Genomic DNA, 23,929 nt, shown 5'->3' on the forward strand with positions numbered 1-23,929 from the left:
ACATGAAAGTTGCGATATTACAACAAAAAAACTTCAAATCCAGACTCCAGCCAGAGACTGTTGAATTGGAATTCATTTGCAAATTGGATACAATTAACTTAGGCTTGAATAGAGACTGGGAGTGGCTAAGTCATTATGCAAGGTAACCTATTTCCCCTTGTTTTTTCCTACCCCCCCACCCCGACGTTCTTGTTAAACCCTGGATTTGTGCTGGAAATGGCCCACCTTGATTATCATACACATTGTAAGGAGAGTGATCACTTTAGATAAGCTATTACCAGCAGGAGAGTGGGGTGGGGGGAGGTATTTTTTCATGCTTTGTGTGTATAAAAAGATCTTCTACACTTTCCACAGTATGCATCCGATGAAGTGAGCTGTAGCTCACGAAAGCTTATGCTCAAATAAATTGGTTAGTCTCTAAGGTGCCACAAGTACTCCTTTTCTTTTTGCGGATACAGACTAACACGGCTGTTACTCTGAAACCACACAATTGTATAGTTACAGCACTATCATACGAAGTGCACATTATCAAAATTACACACAGTTCTATTGTTTCTCCTTTTGTCCTGAGCAGTTAGCCAACATTCATAACCTTGTGGGTTATTTCCATTAGAAGGATTCGGGTATTTCTTTGGTACGATCCTGTTTATTTACATGGAATATACAAAGTCCTGTTTCTCTGAACACAGCAGAAGGTAATTGCTTTGCTCATCATTCCAAGTCTCTTTCTAGTCAGCATGCTGGCCAAAAGCTCTCTCAGCTTTTCTCAGGGTCATGTTATAAATACTTCTCTCTGGTTGTTTCTTGGCCTTCTTTGCTGCTTTCTCTGTCTACTTCTGTAGTGTTACACAGACACACACACACACCCAATACACCAAGCTCCCTGCATTTGTATTCAACCCCCAGTGAAACCCCTCTCTCTGCATAGCTCAAATTCCTGACTGACCTTGCACGTGACCTCTGTTTTGGGCAGTGGCTCCCATTGTTTTAGATATCTAGTCAATAATTGGTTTTTAGGTTTATTCTGAATGAAAGACAGTTGTTACACTCACCGCCTTCTGCAAGGTTTCACCCAGCCCCCAGGAATGCACAAGATACACAGCAATTGATAACAAGGAGTCTGATGGCATCTTAAAGACTAACAGATTTATTTGGGCATAAGCTTTCGTGGGCAAACCACCACCTCACTCCATGCATCTGAAGAAGTGGTGTTTTACCCACGAAAGCTTATGCCCAAATAAATCTGTTAGTCTTTAAGGTGCCACCGGACTCCTTGTTGTTTTTGTGGATACAGACTAACACGGCTACCCCAATACTTGACAGCAATTGATATTTACGTTCTTTGTAAAGCACTTTGAGGTCTAAAGATGAAAAGTGCATTCAGAGTCCTCAGCAGCCAGCATGAATTAATTTTGCAGCCCTGTCTCCCTGGTACCTGCCCTGGGCTGGGTTCTCCTGTGGCATGCCGGCAGTGTGCTGATTTAAAGTGCCAAGAAGGCAGGGGAGAGGCTGATTACAGTTAATCTTTAAACCAGCTCCATTTACCTTTCACCTTTTCACATTCACTCTCCATTTTCTGAGACTCCACCTTCCACTCCCACAATACACAGACCTAAGAAGAAGGCAAGAGGCAGCAGGCGGCCAGGCTCAGCTCCTAAGGTAATTGCCAGGCCTTCCCCTTAGCAGGGAACATTTGGGGTGGGTGGGGGTGTCAGGCAGGAGGAAGAGGAGGAGGAGGAAGGACAAAGCTCATTTCTGGTTTCCTGGTCAGATCCCCAGTGCTGGTGGCGTCTGTGGGCTCTCTCTGCTGGGGAAGTTACAGGCATCTGTTCTGGGAGTAGAGGTGACAGTGACCTGTGCTGGAGGGCCAGTACCAGCAGGTCCATTTTCCAGCACAGTGACAAAGCAGCCTCTACGTTTCTGCTTGTGCTGAGCCTCCCAGGTGTGGCTGCAAACTGCACTGAGGAATGTGACCACCTGCTCTGATGGTGCAAATGCAGCCTGCAACCATAATGCCATAGTCTGCACAGGCTAGCACAATTTTAGAGTCCACATCTGAAAACCTAGCTCTGTAACCAGCTTGCCAGGGGAAGCCTCCTCCAGCACCCAATGTAAGCTAGGCCTGTCCCCTAGATCCTGGCTCCAGGACTCTTCTCACCCCCTTCTCTTCTACACCCCCCCCAGGGCACCTCCTGCCTCAGCTCTTCCCGCCCCAGAGGGTCAAAAAATGGGGGACTGGACCCCAAAATTCTGAAACTTAAAACAAATACTGCTTGTATTGTGTCCATATCTGTTGTTCAACTGTTGAACTCCCCCTGCTCACCGGCAGCGTGTGTGTGAGAATTACTGGGGCCAACGCTGTGAAACTTATTCAGAGGATTTTGGCCCCTGCAGCAGGAGCTCTCACCCCACATCTGCCCATCCCCCAAATCATTCTGAATCCCAAGCAATTTGTTCTGCCCCCACAACCACCCAGCCCCAACATCAGTTCTACCCAGTCCAGCCCCACTGCTCCTGCAGGCAGCTCCAGGGCTCTCCTCCCCACCAGTCTGGGTGTGGCAGGGAGGGGAGGAGCAGAGAACCCACTTTGCTCACTGGAGTAGCAGGTAGTGGGGATTAGCTGCAGGGCTCCCCCTGCTGGCCACTCCCCTCTTGTGAGAAAGGCCTCGAGCAGTGGCTCTCAACCTATCCAGACTATTGTACCCCTTTCAGGAGTCTGATTTGTCTTGCCTGTCCCAAGTTTTACCTCACTTAAAAACTACTTGCTTACAAAATCAGACATAAAAATACAAAAGTGGCACAGCACATTACTGACAAATTGCTGACTTTCTCCTTTTTACCATATAGTTATAAAATAAATCCATTGAAATATGACTATTGTATGTACATGTCAGTGTATAGTCTATAGGGCAGTATAAACAAGTCATTGTCTGCAAGCAATTTTAGTTTGTACTGACTTCACTAGTGCTTTATATGTAGCCTGTTGTAAAACTAGGTGAATACCTAGAGGAGCTGATGTACCCCAGGGGAACACACATCCCCTGACTGAGAACCACGGAACTAAAAGACTCCAGAGTGGGCTTAGGGCAGCTCTGACTTGCTTCCTACCACAGTCCTGACTGGTTGATTTATGCCTCCTTGGGAAGACCCACCAATCAGAGTGCAGTTCCCGCCCGCCCTGCCCAGCAGAGCTGAAATTCACCATGTAGAGACGGGGCTTGAGCCCCACAGCCCCTGACCCTGCAAGGAACCCTGGGACTTAGCAACATTGCTGCCCCGACCCTCCCCCTCGATGCTGCCTCCTGACCCCTCCCCATCAGCACTGACCCCTTCCCCACCCCCCTCAGTGCTGCCATTTCCCTGACCCTCCCGCCAAGCACTGCCCCCTGCCCCACTCCCCATCAGCACTGCCCTGTTTCCCTGCCCCATTCCCCCAGCACTGCCCTGACCCCCTGCCACACCCCAGCACGGCCCCTCCCTCTCTGTGCTGCTCCCTCAGAACTGACTCCTTCCCCACCGTCCTCAGCACTGACCCCCCTTTTCTGCCCCTCCCGATCACTGACCCCTTCCCCTTCCCCTCCCCCATCACTGCCCCTTCCCCTCTGTGCTGCCCCCTGCCAACCCCTCCTCTGCACTGCCCTCCTGTCTCACCCCCAGCACTGCCCCACCCTGTGCTACTCCCTGCCCCTCCCCGCTCAGCACTGACTCCTTCCTCTGACTCCCCCACATCAGTGCTGCCCTGTTCCCCTGCCCCTCCCCCTCAGTGCTGCTCTCCTGCCCCTCCCCCTATCTGCTGCCCTCCTGCCTCACCCCCAGCACTGCCCCCTCCCTCTGTGCTGCCCCCTGACCGTCCCCTCAGCACTGACCCTTCTTCCTCCATGCTGCCTCTGACCATCCCATCCCATCCCCCTTTGCAATGACTCCTGTCCCTGCCTCACCTCCCTCAGCGCTGTCCTCCTGACCCACCCTCCTAAGCACTGACCCCCATTTGCTGCCCCCTGGCCCTCCCCCTCAGCACTGACCCCTTCTCCTGATCCTCCCCCTCTGCACGGACCCCTGCCTCACCCTTCAGTACTGTCCTCTGCCCATCTACCCCTTCCTTTCTACCCACCCCCAGACACTTCTCCCCTCAGCATTGCCTCCTCCAGCTCCCACCCCAGCACTGCCCCCTGCCCTTTTACTCCTCTCCCTGGGCATCTCCCAATGCTCTCTTTCCTTCTAACCCTCCTGGATATATCCTGCCTCATTTCTGTCCTGCCTCATCACCAGCCCTTTCACACATGCCCTAGCCACCTCTCACCTCAAATTCATGTATAGTCCTTCCAGATGCAAGAGGTTAGTACTTAGCATCATTTGGATCTCACAATCCACTTCTCAATGCTCTCCTGGGATCATGAATTCAGACACCCACTCATGGACAGAAGGACAAAAATCTTAGCACTTATATCCCATGAGCTTTGTGAGACAAAGAGATTTAACCCTGAAATAGTTACAAAAGCCTGTGAGCCAAGAAGCTTCAATAACAGCAATGCTCTGAGCAGAATGACAAATAGGTTCCCCCACGACCCTGGGCTCTCCAGTTCTTGGGACAGGCAGAATACTGCTGGCACAGCCGGCAGTAACACAGACCAAGAACAGCTGACCTGCACTCCAGCAGGAGATCAAGTCATTGCAGAAAGAACTTTTGAGAGCAAGCAGCACTGTAATGAGAAAGGCATTGTGGTTCAGAGATGGTCAGTACAGACAGATGTCCAATACGATGATCTCCACTGCTTCCATTTTTTTCATGCAGTGCTTTTGGTTTACAAAGCATTGTACAGACATTGGCTAATCCTCACAATAGCTATGAGAGGCAGGGAGCAGTGAGTGGGTTTTATCTCCATTTTACAGATGGAGAGACTGAGTCAAGACTGTATAGCAAGTCCGCCTCAGAGCCAGGATTAGAACTCAGGCATCCCTGCCTTCCGCCCTGGCGCTCAGCCTGCAGGACCAAGCTCTCTCTCTCATGATCTTTATTAAGCGGCTGTAGTAGTTTGTAGTTGTCAGCATTATGTTTTATTTGCATTTTATTAAAAAACAAACAAACAAACAAAAAAGGCAGCTGTACCAGAAGTGCCTGGAGTCAATGGACACTGGTCCCTGCCATGGGACAGGATCATGGGAGGAAATAATCTGGTCTCTTCCCAGCACTGGTCTATGTCACACCTTCATTTCAGGGCCTGGAGACTTCTGTCCCCCCAATCTCCCTGTGACTTGTTTTTCTGGTGTGCAGTTTCCTGAAGCCAAATGGAATGTGCCTGGTACCTTTGTGTCTGCAGCCTCCTCTGTGCCTGGCCTGCGGCAGCAGGACATCCTTGCAGCATTGACAGTAAGGTGGGTATGGAGGACTCTTCCCAGGGCTCAGGGTAGTCTAAAATCATCCAGGAAAGGGGCTCAGTGACCCAGGAGGTCCTGTGCAGCCCAGTAAACTGAATGCAAGACAATGAAAAAATACCCTAGAAAGCTGAACCAAACTGCAAAGGGACCAGGAGAGATTAGAGTAGGTTCTGCATGCAGCAAGAGGCAGCTCCATACAGAAAGGTGTAACGTCATACATGTAGGCAGGGAGGGCTACCAAGATATGTGGTGGATTCTCCAGCATTTTTTTTAGAAAGAAATGGCCATTCATAGATTCCAAGGCCAGAAGGGACCATTGTGATCATCTAGTCTAGACTCCTCTATAGCACAGGCCAGAGAACTGTCCCACAATAATTCCTAAGGCAGATCTTTTAGAAAATCATCCAATCTTGGTTTAAAAATCGCAATGATAGAGAATCCACCATGATCCTCAGTAAACTGTTCCAATGGTTGATTACTCTCACCATTAAAAATTGCATTATTTCCAGTCTGAATTTGTCTAGCTTCAACTTCCAGCCATTGGATCTTGTTATGGTTTTCTCTGCTAGCTTGTTTCTTCCACATGTAGATACTCAAGTCACCCCTTTAACTTAACAGAGAGAAGGTTAATAGATGGAGCTCCTGGAGTCTGTCACAATAAAATATGTTTTCTAATCCTTTAATCATTCTTGTGGCTCTTCTCTGAACCCCTTTCAAATTTATCAACATCCTTTTTGAATTGTGGACACCAAAACTAGACAGTATTCCAGCAGTGGTCACACTAGTGCCAAATACAGAAGTAAAATAAACTTCTCCTTCTCAAGACTTATGCTTCCAAGGATCACATTAGCCCTATTGACCAGTGTCACCCTGGGAGCTCATGTTCAGCTTATTATCCATGATACCCAAATCATTTTCCACATCAGTTTCCCAGGATAGAGTTCCCCATCTTTAGAGCCCTGCAAATCTGCGGATATCCACAGGACATGTTTGCAGATTGGATGCGGATAAAAATTTTGTATCCGCACAGGGTTCTACCCATTTTGTAAGTATGGCCGACATTCTGTGTTCCTAGATGTAAACATTTATATTTAGCCATATTAAAATACATATTGTTTGCTTGCACCCAGTTTACCAAGCAATCTGTCCTGTCCTCTTCATTATTTACCACTCCTTCAATTTTTATGTTATTTGCAAACTTTACCAGTGATCTTATGTTTGCTTCTGGGTCACGGATTAAAAAGCATAGGGCCAAGGACCAATCCCTGTTGGACCCCACTAGAAACACACCTACTCGATGATTCCTCCTTTACAATAATATTTTGAGACCTATGTTAGCCATCTTTTAATCCATTTAATTTGTACCATGTTAATTTTATATTGTTCTAATTTTTTAATCCAAATGTCATGTTACCAAGGCAAATGCCTTACAGAAAAAGTCTATTAAATCAACACTATTACCTTTATCAAACAAATCTGTAATCTAATAAAAAAAAATACCAAGTTAATTTGACAGGATCTATTTTCCATAAATCCATGCTGATTGGCATTAATGATATAACCCTCCTTTAATTCTTAATTAATCAAGTTCCCTATCAGCCACTCCATTATGTCGCCTGAGATCGATGTCACATCAACAGGCCTATAATTACCTGGATCATCCCACTTACCCTTTATAAATATTGGCACAATATTAGCTTTATTCCAGACTTCTGGAACTTCCCCAGTGATCCAAGACTTATTGAAAATCAATACTGATGTCCAGCAAGCACCTCAGCCAGCTCTTTTAAAAGTCTTGAATGTAAGTTATTTGGGGATGCTGATTTAAAATGTCTAATTTTAATAGCTGCTGTTTAACATCCTCCTGAGATACTAGTGGAATGGAAACAGTTATCATTGGAGGACTACATCTGATTTTTCCTAAATCCAGAACAGAAATATTTATTGAATACTTCTGCCTTTTCTATATCACTATTGATAATTCTACCATGTCTATCTAGTAATGGACCAGTATCCTTGTTAGGATTCTTTTTTGTTCTGTATATACTTTAAAACCTCCTTCCTTTTGTCCTTAGCTCTGCTGGTGATAGCTTTCTCCTTGTGTTGCTTTGCTTCCCTTATCAATTTTCTACCATTCCTAGCTTCTGTTTTATATTCATTACTATCACCTTCCCCTTTCTTCCATTTGTGTTATATTTATATAGCTGTTTTCACTTCCCCTTTAAGCCAGGTTGGTTTAAAACCCTTCCATAAATAGTTAGTTAGATGCACTCCTACACATCAGCCATTCTGGCTTGCTTACTCACTCTGCACAGGCAGATGTCTGCTGGTGGACTCTCACCTGGGAACTAGAAGTGTAACACCCCATGCCCAACATGGTCCAAGGAATCAAGCAGTACAGTCCACTTCTCAGGAAGCTGGAGACCCTTGAATGAATTAAGAATACACTGGACAGAGGCAGAGTCTGGGAATTCAAGGGGAGGAAGAAGGGGACACACATTCCAGTGCTACATGGTCACAGGTTTGGAAATGATCCTGAATGATAAATACCACTGAAGTGGATGTCCAGCAACTTTGCCCATCGTACCCTATCTACAGTGTCTGGGCTTCTTCCTCCACCACCCCTTTCTTCTCATGTTCATCTCACTCTGTAAATTGTGTTGTGATTATAGACTCACAGTGACCCACTCTATGCTGGTCTTTATCTAATTGTACTGGCCTGTGTCAGAGACTGGATATTGGACTAAAACAACCATTGGTGTGATCTGCTCTGCTAGCTCCTATGTTCCTAAATTTTTTTCTGTTTTTCTCTCAAACTCTGCAACAAACAATTAAGGTAATGAATTATGTTTGAAATTTTTGAGAGTCTCCTGGAGAATCCTACCAGGGATGCAGAACCCCTCATATAGATGACAATATTTTCTCAGGGATGGGCTGACTGCAGTGGAAGGAGCCTTCTACACACTCCAGATTCCCTTCCTGGAAACATCACCAGCTTGGACCTTTCCTTCAACTCCTTGGCAATGCCCAGAAGTGGGACTTTCTTGATACACTTCCCTTCTCTGCATGCCCTAAATCTCTCCCACAACATCATTCCCACGCTCTATCCAGCAGTCTTCTCTAACCTCTGGGCGCTTCATCTGCTGGACCTGAGCAGCTGCAACATCTCCCACCTTCACCCAGAAGCTTTCCAGGGCTTGAGAAACCTGGACACGCTGCTCCTGAAAAACAATAAGCTTCAGATTCTGAGGCTGCCTGCGTTCCTTGCCTTCAGAGCCCTTGTCCATCTGGATCTGCGGAACAATGATCTGCTCTCTGTGGATGCACTAGTCCTGCAGCTGATGGAAAGAACCCAACAGGTCCTGCTTCAGGGGAATCCCTGGGTCTGTAATTGCTCCATGTATCCTTTCCAGCAATGGCAACAACAAAGACGAGGTGAGGGAAGGACTGAGGGCAGGGCTACCATGGGTAAAGAGGAGGGACTGAAGGGCAAATGCCCTGGAAGGGTTCAGATAAGGATTACAGGAGTAACAGATGTAGAAAACCTATTTGGTCCCTTTTATTCCATATCTTCTGATTAATGCAGGTTATTTCCAGCAGACTATTTTCTAGGGTTTGTCTAATCCTTTTTTAAGGGATATCAACTTAAAAAATCACTCTGAAAGTTTTTATGTATTGTGGTTAAAAGTAGAAAAGGAGTACTTGTGGCACCTTAGAGACTAACCAATTTATTTGAGCATAAGCTTTATTTGGAATCCGATGAAGTGAGCTGTAGCTCACGAAAGCTCATGCTCAAATAAATTGGTTAGTCTCTAAGGTGCCACAAGTACTCCTTTTCTTTTTGTGAATACAGACTAACATGGCTGCTACTCTGAAACCTGTAGTTACAAGTAATGCTCAAGATTCCTAGAAATCATGCATTAGAGAAAAGGCTTTTTTTCAGTTTGGCTAAGATTTTGAAAACTGGGCACCTAAAATTCACCTCCTAATCTACATTTAGGCACCTGAATAAATGGCCAGATTTCAAAAGTGCTAACCACTCAACAGTTCCTATTATCCACTTCAGTGGGAGCAGGACCTCAAACCTCAGAGCCCAGTTTTTGAAATGGACTAGATTTCACGGTGAGGGTGTCCCTATAACTGTTGACATTTCTATCACAATGTGAGACCTTGTCTACACTACAAATTAAGTTGATCTATGTTAGGTCAACATGCAGCCACCACAGTAATTACTGTGGTTTTTCATGTATCAGAGGGGTAGCCGTGTTAGTCTGGATCTGTAAAAGCGGCAAAGAGTCCTGTGGCACCTTATAGACTAATAGACGTATTGGAGCATAAGCTTTCATGGGTAAATACTCACTTCACTGGATGCATGCTGTGGTTTTTCATGTCCATGCTACCCTCCTTCTGCTGATGGTGCGCATCTTCACCAGGAGTGCTCGCACTGACTTAAGTGGGGCAGTGTGGGGGGCTCACAGCCAGACCCCACTCCCCCCTCGCTGCCCGGGGCTCACGGCCCAAGCTCCCACCTCAAGACTCGCAGCCGAGGCTGTCAGTGCTGGGCAGCGGGGGGCTCTGGCTGTGAGCCCCACGCAGGGCTGACAGCCAAAAAGCAACGTAGTAACTCAGTGTCTACACTGACACTGCGTCGCCCTATCTACCTCAACTTAAGTGCTACGCCTGTTGCAGAGAAGGAGTTATTAAGGCGATATAGCGGTCGACTTACATTGGTGGGAGCTACACTGTAGTGTAGATGCTTACAGAGCTTGGTCAACTTAAGCTGCCTTATGTCGACCTAACTCTGTAGTTAGGGTTGCCAGGAGTCTGGTTTTCGACCGGAGCACCTGGTCAAAAAGGGACCCTGGCAACTCCGGTCAGCACTGCTGACCGGGTTGTTAAAAGTCTGGTTGGTGGCACAGCAGGGCTAAGGCAGGGTCTCTGCCTGCCATGGCTCCGTGCGGCTCCCAGAAGCAGCGGCATGTCCCTCCTCCGGCTCTTACATGTAGGGGCAGCCAGGGGGCTCTGCACACTGCTCAAGAGCTGACTCTGCAGCTCCCATTGGCAGGGAACCACAGCCAATGGGAGCTGCGGGGATGGCATCTGAGGAGGGGGCAGTGCGCAGAGCCACCAGGCCAGAGGTGGGGACATGCCACTGCTTTCAAGAGCTGCTTGAAGCAAGCACTGCCCGGAGCCTGCACTACTGACCTCCTCCCACATCCCAACCCCCTGCCCCAGCCCTGATCCCCCTCCCACCCTCTGAATCCCCAGAGTACCCTCCTACACCCAAAGCCCCTCATTCCCAGCCCCATCTGAGTCAGCATCCCCAGCCAGAGCCCTCACACACACACACCCTGGATCCCAACCCCCTGCCCCAGCCCAGAGCTCCCTCCCACACTCCAAACCCCTCACCCCAGCTTGGAGCCCCCTCCTAAACCCCAAATCCCTCATCCCCAGCCCCACATCAGAGCCTGCACCTGCCAGAGCCCTCACCCCCCTGCACCCCAACCCTCAGCCCAGAGCTCCCTCCTGCACCCTGAACCCCTCATTTCTGGCCCCACCCTGGAATCCACACCCCCAGCCCAGAGGCTGTACCCCCTCTCACATCCCAACCCTCTGCCTCAGCCTGGAGCCCCCTCCCATACGCCGAACCCCTTGACTCCATGCCCCAGCCTGGAATCATAGAATCATAGAATATCAGGGTTGGAAGGGACCCCAGAAGGTCATCTAGTCCAACCCCCTGCTCAAAGCAGGACCAATTCCCAGTTAAATCATCCCAGCCAGGGCTTTGTCAAGCCTGACCTTAAAAACCTCTAAGGAAGGAGATTCTACCACCTCCCTAGGTAACGCATTCCAGTGTTTCACCACCCTCTTAGTGAAAAAGTTTTTCCTAATATCCAATCTAAACCTCCCCCACTGCAACTTGAGACCATTACTCCTCGTTCTGTCATCTGCTACCATTGAGAACAGTCTAGAGCCATCCTCTTTGGAACCCCCTTTCAGGTAGTTGAAAGCAGCTATCAAATCCCCCCTCATTCTTCTCTTCTGCAGGCTAAACAAGCCCAGCTCCCTCAGCCTCTCCTCATAACTCATGTGTTCCAGTCCCCTAATCATTTTTGTTGCCCTTCGCTGGACTCTCTCCAATTTATCCACATCCTTCTTGAAGTGTGGGGCCCAAAACTGGACACAGTACTCCAGATGAGGCCTCACCAATGTCGAATAGAGGGGAACGATCACGTCCCTCGATCTGCTCGCTATGCCCCTACTTATACATCCCAAAATGCCATTGGCCTTCTTGGCAACAAGGGCACACTGCTGACTCATATCCAGCTTCTCGTCCACTGTCACCCCTAGGTCCTTTTCCGCAGAACTGCTGCCTAGCCATTCGGTCCCTAGTCTGTAGCTGTGCATTGGGTTCTTCCGTCCTAAGTGCAGGACCCTGCACTTATCCTTATTGAACCTCATCAGATTTCTTTTGGCCCACTCCTCCAATTTGTCTAGGTCCTTCTGTATCCTATCCCTCCCCTCCAGCTCCTCAAAATAAATCCTCCAGCCCCTCCCACTCCTCCCAGTTTAGTATCATCCGCAAATTTGCTGAGAGTGCAATCCACACCATCCTCCAGATCATTTATGAAGATATTGAATAAAACCGGCCCCAGGACCGACCCTTGGGGCACTCCACTTGATACCGGCTGCCAACTAGACATGGAGCCATTGATCACTACCCGTTGAGCCCGACAATCTAGCCAGCTTTCTACCCACCTTATAGTGCAGTCCCCTCCTGCACCCCAGAGCCCTCACCCCATCTTGCATCCCAACCCCGAGCCAGCCTGGTGAACAAAGAGAGGTGGCAATGGTGTGAGCCGGGGGTGGGACAGGGCAGGGCAAGGGTGTTCAGGTTTGTGTGAATAGGAAGTTGGCAACCTTATCTGTAGTGGAAACCAAGCCTAAATGTATTTGGTGCTTTACAGGTAACAGGCAGCTCACACTGACAGCAACTCCTCCCCCTAATTTTGTTTGTTGCTGATGGCTCCATATTTAGTGATTTCTTCCCTTGTTTCTTCCATTAGGTTTCACTAGAGGCTGAGAACAGGCTAAGTGGGTGGGCATTAGCTGGGGCACTCACTTGTGCTCTTTATATAAGGAGCAAGGGTAAAGACCTCCCTCCAAAATGGGGATGGCAGGATGGGTGGGAAGGTGGAGCCCCTCCTCCTGCAACTAAGTCAGGTTTTGTCTCCTAGCTGTGCAAGTACTCTGTGCCTCCCCACCAGAATTCCAGGGCCAGGAGGTCAAGACCCTGAACTTTCAGGATCTGGGCTGCAGGAGGAAACAGTGGTTTCCTCAGACTCCGCTTTCAGTCAGAAGAAAACTGCTGGCCACAGTGCAGAGAAATGACAGTAAGTTGTGCGGCTACAGGAGCTCTGGTCCCATGTGAACGCTCTAGTTCCCTATTTAATCAGTTTTCCTATCAAGTGGCATATTCCCAAAGTATATACCCCACTGATCCAGTATCTGAGGTCTGAATTCCTGCTCTGCCTCCTACCTAACCCATCGTGAGATTTTGGTTCACTCTGTTCTGCTAGGTTTGGATTCCTCTTCACTGTAATGAACATTCCTGGCAGCATCAGTAGCTGGAGAGGCTGCCTGATCTCTGCTCTGGACCTTGTCAGAGTGAGTGTGTGCTGTCCTGGCTGGGGACAAGGGCTGTAACAGTCATATCGGGTATGCCTGCACTGTAAGTAAAAACCCACAGCTGGCTGGTGTCAACTGGCTCGGGCTAAGGGGCTGTTCAGTTCTGGTGTAGATGTTGGGCTTGGGCTGGAGGCTGGGCACCAAGACCCTGCAATGGTCCCAGAACTTAGGCTGCAGCCTGAGCTGGAACATCTGCATCACAATTAAACAGCTCCTTGGCCTGAGCCCAAGTCAGCTGGCACAGGCCAGCCATGAGTGTCTAATTGCAGTATAGACATACTCTTAGAGCAGGGGTCTTCACAACAAATTTTTTTGTTGTCAGAGTGCAGCCACCAACTCTTGCTGGTGGCCACATTGACACTTTTTCCTAAAATACTTAATTAACTTTTGGAAAAACAAATAAATATGCACATATACATGTCCAAATCATTGTAATCTATTTATGTAGGTTTTTTTTTATTGCAGACTCAATAATTAAAAATAATGCTGTGAAAAGTGATATTTGTATGTTTGTTAATATCACTTATCACAGCCTCCCAGCTACCTACTAAGTGTGCAGTGAAAAGTGACATGTTTTTCATATCACTTTTCTCAGCAACCACCAGGACAAATAAAAGGCTGGATGGGGGGGGATTGGAGGGGGAGGCAGTTGGGACCCAGGGCAATGGTGGGGGGGAAAGCACCAGATGCTGCAGAGCCAGAGGTTGGTGCCTGCTGCACAACCACCCAAGCCCCTGGTGGTTAGAGGCCAGAGTGTGGGGCTGGAGCCAGGGTCTGCTCCTGAAGCCCCACAGCCAGGCTCCCAAAGTCCTGCCGGTGGAGCCTGCTGCACAGCCACCCAAACCCCATTGCCCCTCCACCCATGGTGGGTTGAGAACACACCTTTCTCCTGCAGTATTGTGCCCCACCTGTCTCCAGAGGCGGTGGAGGGCAGGGCATCCAGGAGCAACGGGGAGGGAGGGAGAGGGGCTGATGTTCTGTGCCCTCCCCATCACCGCCCAGGAGGATCTTGTGGCCACAGGAAAAGCCCCTGGTGGCTGCATTTAAGAAACTCTTTGTTGTCAGATAAAGCACCAGGTAATTTTACACAACAAAATAAGTTAACCTCATCAAAGCTATCAGAGACTCAGATACTACATGATAGGAACCAATACAATACAGGAGCCCAGAGGCTAGTTAGTGGGAGACTTATGAAATCTGAATGATCTCTTTCCATCTGAGCAGGATAACTATCCCTCCCCCAAGACCTTATGCTGAGCTGCGTTTTAGAAGAAAATTCTTCAAAAAGGTCAGAACCTACACAGTGTTAGCACTTGAGAGAAACCTTTTACATTAGCAAAGCTGTGGCAGTTTACACCACTTATTCCAATGAACAGCTGCCATTTAACAGCTTCTCAGTATTTAATGAAATGAAACAAAACATTACTCCTTCCTCATCACACCATTTCCTAGACAAAACATTTGCAAATTCCTATATTCCATTTAACAGAGTGGAGAACCACCCTTTTGTTTTTCTCAGGATTATTCCATTTACACAAATCCTGGCACTTTACATTCAAATTATAAGAACATAAGAGCATAAGAATGGCCCTACTGAGTCAGGCCAAAGGTCCATCTAGCCCAGTATCCTGTCTTCTGACAAAAAGAAAAGGAGGACTTGTGGCACCTTAGAGACTAACAAATTTAACTGAGCATAAGCTTTCGTGAGCTACAGCTCACTTCATCGGATGTATTCAGTGGAATATACAGTGGGGAGATTTATATACACAGAGAACATGAAACAATAGGTGTTACCATACACACTGTAAGGAGATAATCAACGTGGGCCATTTCCAGTAGTTGACAAGAACATCTGAGGAACAGCGGGGGTTGGGGGTGGGGTGGGGGTGGGAGAAGAGATCAACTGCTGGAAATGGCCCACCTTGATCATCACTACAAAAGGTGTTGTCCCCGACCCACCCCCCCCCCCTTGCTGGTAATAGCTCACCTTACCTGATCACTCTTGTTACAGTGTGTATGGTAACACCCATTGTTTCATGTTCTCTGTGTATATAAATCTCCCCGCTGTATTTTCCACTGAATGCATCCGATGAAGTGAGCTGTAGCTCATGAAAGCTTATGCTCAAATAAATGTGTTAGTCTCTAAGGTGCCACAAGTCCTCCTTTTCTTTTTAGAGTAACAGCCGTGTTAGTCTGTATTCGCAAAAAGAAAAGGAGTACTTGTGGCACCTTAGAGACTAACCAATTTATGTGAGCATAAGCTTTAGCTCACGAAAGCTTATGCTCAAATAAATTGGTTAGTCTCTAAGGTGCCACAAGTACTCCTTTCCTTTTCTTTTTGCGGATACAGACTAACACGGCTGCTACTCTGAAACCTGTCTTCTGACAGTGGCCAGTGCCAGGTGCCCCAGAGGGAATGAACAGAACAGGGAATCATCAAGTGATCCATCCCATGTTGCTCATTCCCAATTTTGTTAGGCTTTATCTTCGCTGCCCATCCCCACCCAAAAAAAGTGTTAACTAAGGCACATTAACCATCCCACCTTAAAATCCTAGTGGAAACAAGGCACTGTAGTATTTACCACAAGGCAGCTAAGCTATACCCTTGCCTGTGACTGATCTCACTTTTATTATTTTTAACAGTGAAGACATAGCCAAAATTAGGATTTAAAGATGTGTTAGATTATCTGGATCCATCTAATTAAAACCTTCAAAGCTAAAGACAAAGCAAATTGTACTGTAACACTTGCTCCGCTGAGTCTTTAACTTGTGCTGCTTTCACTTGCTAAAGAACAATTTGCTTTGTCTTGACTAAAGTTTAAGGTTTTAATTAGATGGAGCCAGATAACATACCTTTAAATCCTAACTTAGACAAAGCCTTGGTAAATTGTCTCCCAGACATGGGATTATGTGTCACCAAATTATCTCAGAAAAAGTGTTTGAGGGTGTTAACTATTAGTAACTCTTCCAAATTCACTAATACATAAACTCCCTTGTTCCCCTTTAGTAATTGTACCTGCTTTAATGGTGTTTTCTGTTAGGCTGAAAATTTCAACAGCAGGCAACTTCAGTTCTGAACACACTGGACCCAGTTCACCCTGCAATCATTTGCACCCATGCAAAGAGAATGTGAAGTGGGTGTAAAATGCTACCATTCTAATAGGCGCCATTAAGCAGCACCATTGTGGCTTATGGAGCATCATCCCTATGTCTATGGAAGTAGGGCCTGGCAATTCCTCACCCATCAGGAAGATACTGGTGAGACATGGGTATTCCCTGAACTACTCCATCTCTCTTTCCTCTGCAGCAATCACCACTGCAGCAACCACTTCTTCGCCTGCAGGGAAGGGAGGGAACAGCTGGCCATACTTGGTGGGCTTCCTTGTAGCAGCTGTTGGCATCTCCATCCTGATTGCACTGGCTGCAAAGTGCAAATTATTCCATATGAACTTTGTCAGCTACCGCCACCAGCCACTGCCTGACACCAGCTCGATGGGGGTTGCCTGGGGGGAGAACCAATCCATGCCTAGTGCTGCTGGGCTGCAACTGGAGGATGATGATGGCTTCATTGAAGATAACTACATCCAGCCAAGTGAACAGCTGCAGGAAGAAGACGAATTGGAGCCACATTTCTCCCTCTGAGACTGGGACTTCACCCATGCTCCCCTCCCAGCTGTCCCTCTTCATCTTCTGGGGCCAGGGCATTCAACTCCTGGCCTGTCATTTCAGCCCTCAGCAGCCCAGGACCTCCACCTCCATTCCTAGCCTTCCTTCTCCACTGAGTCATCACTATTCTTGTTTTAGCTTCCACTGTTTAACTTGGGGGGTGGGGCCAACATGAAAAAAGGAGCTGAGAAGTGGCATGAGAGAAGGGTGTGATGAGGAACGGGTCAGCATGGGAGAGGAGTTTATGGGAGCAGAGCTTACTGGGAAGCTATTAGGTTCCAATTTTATCCCTGGTCTAACAGCATCAACTTCAATGGTGTTACACTAGGGAAGAATCACAGAATATCAGGGTTGGAAGGGACCTCAGGAGGTCATCTAGTCCAACCCCCTGCTCAAAGCAGGATCAATCCCCAATTAAATCATCCCAGCCAGGGCTTTGAGTATAACCCAAAGTGCAGGGAGGTCTGTCTTGGCACTGAAAACAAACTGCTCTTTACTCATCTGTACATCTTTGCTTCAGTATTTGAAATGCCATAAAGCAAAAAGTGAAAGCCAGCCTGGTGCAGCCTTTGCTCCTAGCATGAGGCCATGAAGAGACCCCCCACCCTCAGCACCAGCCTCATGCACGCCAGCCTGAGCCAGAGCTCCAGAAGACCAGCATTGAGACGGACACACACCAGCACAGACACTCCTGAGTCTGGTGAAATTGCACAGAGAAGACAAAGGCTAGAACATCCCCCATGAGATCCTGTCTCTCTGCAGCCTCTAGTGACTCTGCTCTGGAGAGGGAGGTACCGCCCATCAACATGACAAAGCCACTAACCTGTGTATCAAGCCTGCTTTCTGATCCTAGCTCATATGAGAGCTCAGAAGCCAAAGGAGGGGAAAAGCCAGGGAGAGTTATAAGAGGAGCATATGGGAAGCTGTCTGGCTGTGGTGCCAAACGGGCTCTGTTGTTTAACCTGACTGTGTGTGGCTGCACAGCATGTCTCACAGGTCACTCTCACGGCTCCTTCCACTTCAGAGCTGGACCTTGTTTGGGTTTATTCCTTTTGATTGGCTGCCCTCCTGGTTACAAGGCCCAGCACTTGCAGTGGGAGCTGGCTGCTGAGTCCTGAAACCAGTTTGATGATATCTCTAACACACAGTGATGTTATCCTCATGCCTATTATCCTCCTGAGGGGTCCCGGCTTTACAGGCTACATCTGTGGGGATTCTTCATCAAGGGTGAAATACAGCCATCTGTTTAAGAGAACAGGAGGCAAAGGAGAATCCTTGGCCTAGTAGAAACTGCACAAGCATGTGTCAACCTAATAAAATACACATTTTTTTAACTGTGTGTGCAGGGTGAAGACAAGCAGCTTCCTCTCTTTATTTTGTGAAAAAACCCTTCTTCCCTGCCAGTGTTACCAGGTGTGATACATGTGGAACAGCATAAACTCTTGTAGCACCCCCTCTCCACCTGGTTACCTCCTTTAACGCCAATCTGCTTACAGGTCTGGATTATTTTGGATCCTGCCACCCACCCAGCAGGGTGTATCTTCTTTCTTTTTTCCTATGAAATTATTTGGCTGTGCCTCCACCCCCCTCGCTCCTTTCTGGCAGGATCACCAAGGCAGCTTGGGCAGAAAATTCTAACTACAGGGTAATCCACACTTACTTGGCAGATAGTTGGAAACTTCAAAGAAATAACACAAATACATACAATATATTCAACACAATAATTATATTAAACTGGAGACAAATACAACACAACAGGGTAAAACACTATTTTTAGGGTCACTGGTGCCCACTCTGAAAATACTGTGACAAAGCTCTGTCCTTGCCTCCATGGGTCCCACATTTCCTGGCTAACTAGGAGGCTTTTAACTAGTTTCAGCCAGCCCCTGATTGGCTTCAGGTGTCCCAATCAACCTAGCATTCTCCCTGCCTTCTGGAAAGATCTTAATTGGCCCCAGGTGTCTTAATTGACCTGGAGCAGCTGCCATTTCACTTATCCTGGTACCAGGGATTTGTTTAGCCTGGAGCTAATATATCTATCTCCCACTACTTTTCTATAGCCCTCTGGCCTTGCCCCGTCACAATACCCATGACTGATATATCAAACGTAAAATTAGTGTCCCACTACTACACGTACTTTGTTGCGGCCCTTGATGACCTATAACCACAAAATTCTTCTTTACAGTGGTTTTGCAGGGTGGCTGACAGCCCAAAGGACTCACAAGTGGGAGAAGGTGGTAAATCCCTCCACAGGTGTAATATGCAGCAGGTTATAAAATCCTCAAACCCTTACTCCCTCGCTTGAGGACACAGTTCAGGGAGTAGGGGGTCCCCAAAACAAATTACCTGACTAACTAAAAGATGTGCACTCACAAACTTCATGAATGATCCTCAGGTTCGAAGATGACTCTGGACTCCTCAGTCACTGCAGAGGGGCTGCTCTCTGCTGGCAGGGATCCTTTTCAGGCAGGAGTCAGGCTGTGTCAGTCCCAGGATTTCCCCTCACCACAAAGGGGTGCAGGGCTCCTGGTGTAGTAGGTTACACAACTACACTAACATCTAAACTGTAGCCTCCTAGCCCAGCCTCCAGACACACACTCCGCAGGCAGCAGCCCTGGACTAGTACACAGAGCAAAGCTGACCATATGGTGACTGTTCTCACCTAGGGAGCTGGACGGTGAACTCAGCCTGGCTGGGGAAGTTTCCCAGCAAACTCTACAAATTGGGAATCATCAGTGGGGAAGGAAAATCCCAGGGGAGGGATCTGCTATCAGGTCCCTAGAAGCCTATTCTCAGGGGGAACCCTGCATCCTGGCCTGGGACTCACCAGCTCCCCACACTGCCAGTCCTGCCCTTTTCCTGACTGGCTCTAGACTCACTCCAACATGGCTTCTCCCCTTTTCTCAACTCCCTGGGAGGGCCTATTGGTTGCTGGGCAGACTCTGAGTCTGCCTTGGCTCCCTCTCCCTGCCAGGGACAGTGTGCCTCTCCCTGAGCTGCCAGCAGACAGGGTCCCAGAAATCTATGTAATCTCCTTGGGGGTTACACTCCTTATGTCTTTGTTTCCTCTGTAGAATGCTATGTGCAAATATTAAATAATCAAACAGATTCACGGAACAGGATGGAAGTCCCAGAATTAGAACTGGGCCAAAACACTGGGGTTAATACACTACTCCTTAAAACAAAGGGTTCTGAAACTTTTAATCCTTTGGGGGAAAAAATCAGCTGATTCCAGGATGGATAGCACCAAGAAAGTAGCCACATTTTAGGGGGTTAGGGACACCATTAGGGATTTCTAACTATCCCCAGCTGGAATCCCCTCTTCCCACAGCCCTGCGATCCTGACGTCATCTCTGGCCTGCCATCTCCCCTTAGCATGATTCCTTCAGAAAGAGAATTATAGGGCTGGGATTCAAAGTGAGTCTGTTTCTACTCTTAAAATTGCCTTCCCAGTCTGGCTTGTTCCAACATAATTAACTGCTGGGAAAGCATTGGTGCCAACTATCCTGATTTTATCATGACTCACGATATTTGGTGTTTTCTTTAAAGTCCCAGCTCCTAGAATCACGTGAATTGTGTTTGACGGGAGATGTGTTAATTCTGATGGAATAAATGGGCTCAGAGTCAAAGGTGTTAACATGACCCATCACTGTACAACATGGTTTGGTGTTTTGAGTACAGAGAACGTGGCTTGCTTAGGACTTGTCTATGCTAGAAAAGTTTTTTTTCGCACTGGTATAGCGATACTAGCAACTGCTACTAGTGTAGATGAAGACTTTACTGGCATAGAAGTGCTTCTGTCAATATAGCTTATACAAGTTCCCTGAATAGAATAAGCTACACTGGAAAAGCACTTTTATGAGGGTATAAGTGTATGTAACACTTGGCTTATACCCATAAAACCTCCACACCCTTAATTGACATAGCTTTGCTGGTATAAATTTTTAAAGTGTAGACCCGGCCTTAGTTCCATGGCAAACACACTAGAAAATTAATGGCAAAATTTGGAGAATTATTGATTAAAATACACAGAAAAAAAATCCAAAACAAAATAGAGCATTTTGAAACTTAAACTGCAAAACAATCCTAATCAAAATGTATCAAAGTTCCACTTCAGAGAGAGGTTATTGGTTAGAGTCCCTTATTTGTCCAACAGTTTTCCCTAGGTTAGGTCTGTGACTCATGGTGCCTGGGGCAGCCCTCACTGGCAATGCCAAGGTCAGGGCAGGCTGCAAAAGGGAGAGCAGATATTCCCAAGACTGATGGGTAACACTGAAGTTAAACCTCCCAACTAGTCACAAACTGTGCTTCTGATCCCCCACACTGATTATCAAGAAGGAAAAAAATAAATCACACAGCCCCCTTTACTGCATTCCAGTCTCTGGCCCCCAGTCAGCACCTAGGTCCAGTATAGTGAGAAGTTATTTTAAACTCTGCTCACATATGCAAAATGTTCTTCTGACCTCAGAAGGGTCAGCCACATTACCAGGTCAGTATAGGTTTGGATCTTACCCAAAATACCAGCCAAGTAAAAAGGAAGAACAACAAGAGAGATGTTAAATGGTAAAGCAGTTACATACATACAAAGACTTCAAAGTCCATATAGCAGGTTCCTAGCAGTACTGGTGAGTTTGCCGGCTTGAAAATCCCTCTGGATCACATCCACAGCTTCAAAGGGGTAGCCATGTAAGTCTGTATCAACAAAAACAACAAGGAGTCCGGTGGCACCTTAAACACTAATAGATTTATTTGAGCATAAGCTTTTGTGGATAACCCCACACCCCCCACTTCTTCAGATACATGGAGTGCAAATTACAGATATAGGCATAAATATACTTGCACATGAAGAGAAGGGAGGTACCTCACAAGTGGAGAACCAGAATTGACCAGGCCAATTCAGTCGGGATAGATGTGGTCCACTTGTTGGATCATATTAAAGAAGTTCTGTATTAAAATCACAAATGAGTTTGATTCCCCAGAGTTTAAATTCCAGGGTATTACTAATTAAGAGGTCTCTTGGTTTTTGGTACTGTTTCTCTCCCTCTATGTGTGAAACTTGCAAGCTGCTAACTGTGTTAGTACATTCTAAGACAGAGTCTGTTCTCAAAGCAATTCACAGAGAGAGAAACTCAAAGCAATACTCTAACAACAAAAACAGCACCCAGAGACTTTCATGCCCTTTTGTTGTATTAACAATTGTGATTAAAATAGAGATAGAGGATGTATGTGGATGGATGCTTGGTGTGGATAATAACTGAATGATCAGGGAGGTGCCAGCCTAAGAATCCAGTGTCCATCGGCTGAAGAAGGCATCAAGTGGAAATAACCAGAGGACCCCCTCCGGGAGGGCAGACTGGAATCCACCCAACAGCCTCAAGAATGGGAGAACCAAAGAACAAGATAACATCTTGGAGCCGTCAGGAATGTGCTATCTGCTGATTGATTCAGCAATAGCATGATGAAGCAATTCCCATAGACTGGCCTAGGAAGAAATTCCTATAAAAATAGACTCTAAAAAGTGAGAACTTTGGGGTCTGATTCTGCAAACCAACTTCCAGGAGCATCAGATGAGCATCTGACAAGGCCCTGCTCCCTCCTCATGTCCAGGCCACCTGGCCAGTGGCTTGGCATGAGCAACTCTAAGGCTGGTAACTATGATAACAACCTTGCAGAACCTGTGTGTGTGTGTGTGTTTGTATGAATGAATGTGTGAATAAATATGAGATTGAATGGAATGTTATAACTATAACTAACTGCTTACTATGATTCTTTCTGTATTCACAATAAATGTGGTATTTTGCCTTTTTCCCTTTAATAAGATCCTGCTGGTTTTTATTTTATTGGTATAACACACTCCCAATAATTGATGAGGAAGTGTCAATACCAAGAGAAGGGAAATTGCTTTTGTAGTAAGCCAGCCACTCCCAGCCCCTATTCAAGCCCAAATTAATGGTGTTAAAGTTTGCAAAATGAATTGTAGCTCTGCAGTTTCTCCTTGAAGTCTGTTTTTGAAGCTTTTTTGTTGAAGGATGGCTACTTTTAAATCTGTTACAGAATGTCCAGGGAGATTGAAGTGTTCTCCTACAGGCTTTTGTATGTTACCATTCCTGATTTCTGATTTGTGTCCATTGATTCTTTTACGTAGAGACTGTCTGGGGTACATTGGTTTGGCCAATGTACATGGCAGAGGGGCATTGCTGGCACATATCTAGCACATGATGGCATTTATCTACATTAGTAGATGTGCAGGTGAATGAGCCCCTGATGGCGTGGCTGATGTGGTTGGATCCTCTGATGGTGTTGCTAGAGTAGATATGGGGACAGAGTAGGCAACGGGGTTTGTTACAGGGATGGTTCCCAGGTTAGTGTTTCTGTGGTGAGGTATGTAGTTGCTGGTGAGTATTTGCTTCAGGTTGGGGGGCTGTCTGTAAGTGAGGACTGGCCCGTCTCCCAAGGTCTGTGAGAGTGAGGGATCGTTTTCCAGGAAAGGTTGTAGATCACTGATGATGTTCTAGAGAGGTTTTAGCTGGGGGCTGTATGTGATGGCCAGTGGTCTTCTGTTCTTTTCCTTGTTGGGCCTGTCCTGTAGTAGATGACTTCTGGGTACCCGTCTCGCTCTGTCAATCTGTTTCCTCACTTCCCTAGGTGGCTACTGTAGCTTTAAGAATGCTTGATAAAGAACTTGTAGGTGTTTGTCTCTGTCTTAGGGATTGGAGCAAATGCGGTTGTATCTTAGGGCTTGGCTGTAGATAATGGGTCATGTTATGTGTCCTGGATGGAAGCTAGAGGCATGTAGGAAAGTATAGCGGTCAGTAGGTTGCCCTCCGCTGCCCTCCCTCCCCCAGTCCGCCCCACCCCTCACCCGCTGCCCTTCCTCCCTCCCTCCCCCCCAGGCCTCCCCACCCCTCACCTGCTGTCCTTCCTCCCCCAGTCCGCCCCCCACGCCCCGCTGCCCTTCCTTCCTCCCTCCCCCTCAGTCCGCCCCACCTCTCACCCGCTGCCCTTCCTCCCTCCCAGTCCTCCCCACCCCTCACCCGCTGCCCTTTCTCCCCCAGTCCGCCCCCCCTCCCACCAGTCCGCCCCCCACGCCCCGCTGCCCTTCCTCCCTCCCTCCCCCCCTAGTCCGCCCCACCCCTCACCCGCTGCCCTTCCTCCCTCCCAGTCCTCCCCACCCCTCACCCGCTGCCCTTTCTCCCCC

At 47.5% G+C, this 23,929-nt stretch overlaps 1 protein-coding gene across 4 annotated transcripts; it reads left to right on the forward strand.

Annotated features, from left to right (window-relative positions):
* The first annotated feature begins 1,581 nt into the window (after positions 1-1,581).
* Positions 1,582-22,511, forward strand: C8H1orf210 (chromosome 8 C1orf210 homolog). Of its 4 annotated transcripts, none has more exons than XM_073358047.2 (5): positions 1,582-1,659; positions 5,273-5,373; positions 8,304-8,811; positions 12,615-12,770; positions 16,373-22,511. In XM_073358047.2, the coding sequence occupies exons 2-5, from the start codon at positions 5,287-5,289 to the stop codon at positions 16,705-16,707; spliced, it is 1,086 nt and encodes a 361-aa protein (XP_073214148.1). In that variant the 5' UTR covers positions 1,582-1,659; positions 5,273-5,286; the 3' UTR covers positions 16,708-22,511. The 4 variants fall into 4 exon arrangements, with proteins under 4 accessions (XP_073214148.1, XP_073214150.1, XP_073214149.1 ...); XM_073358048.2 differs by having other exon boundaries at positions 1,602-1,659; positions 5,217-5,373; XM_073358050.2 differs by lacking the exon at positions 1,582-1,659 and adding an exon at positions 7,074-7,177 and having other exon boundaries at positions 5,286-5,373.
* Positions 22,512-23,929: the final 1,418 nt, after the last annotated feature.

The sequence above is a fragment of the Lepidochelys kempii genome, chromosome 8 (genome assembly GCF_965140285.1).
Source record: "Lepidochelys kempii isolate rLepKem1 chromosome 8, rLepKem1.hap1, whole genome shotgun sequence".
Classification (NCBI taxonomy): domain Eukaryota; kingdom Metazoa; phylum Chordata; order Testudines; family Cheloniidae; genus Lepidochelys; species Lepidochelys kempii.

Bases quoted from the DNA above. Each gene is read 5' to 3' on its own strand.
- C8H1orf210 (XM_073358047.2), top strand. From the start codon at position 5,287: ATGGAATGTGCCTGGTACCTTTGTGTCTGCAGCCTCCTCTGTGCCTGG. The intron at 5,374-8,303 runs GTGGGTATGGAG...ATATTTTCTCAG, and splicing joins CTTGCAGCATTGACAGTAAG to GGATGGGCTGACTGCAGTGG. The intron at 12,771-16,372 runs GTAAGTTGTGCG...TTTCCTCTGCAG, and splicing joins CACAGTGCAGAGAAATGACA to CAATCACCACTGCAGCAACC.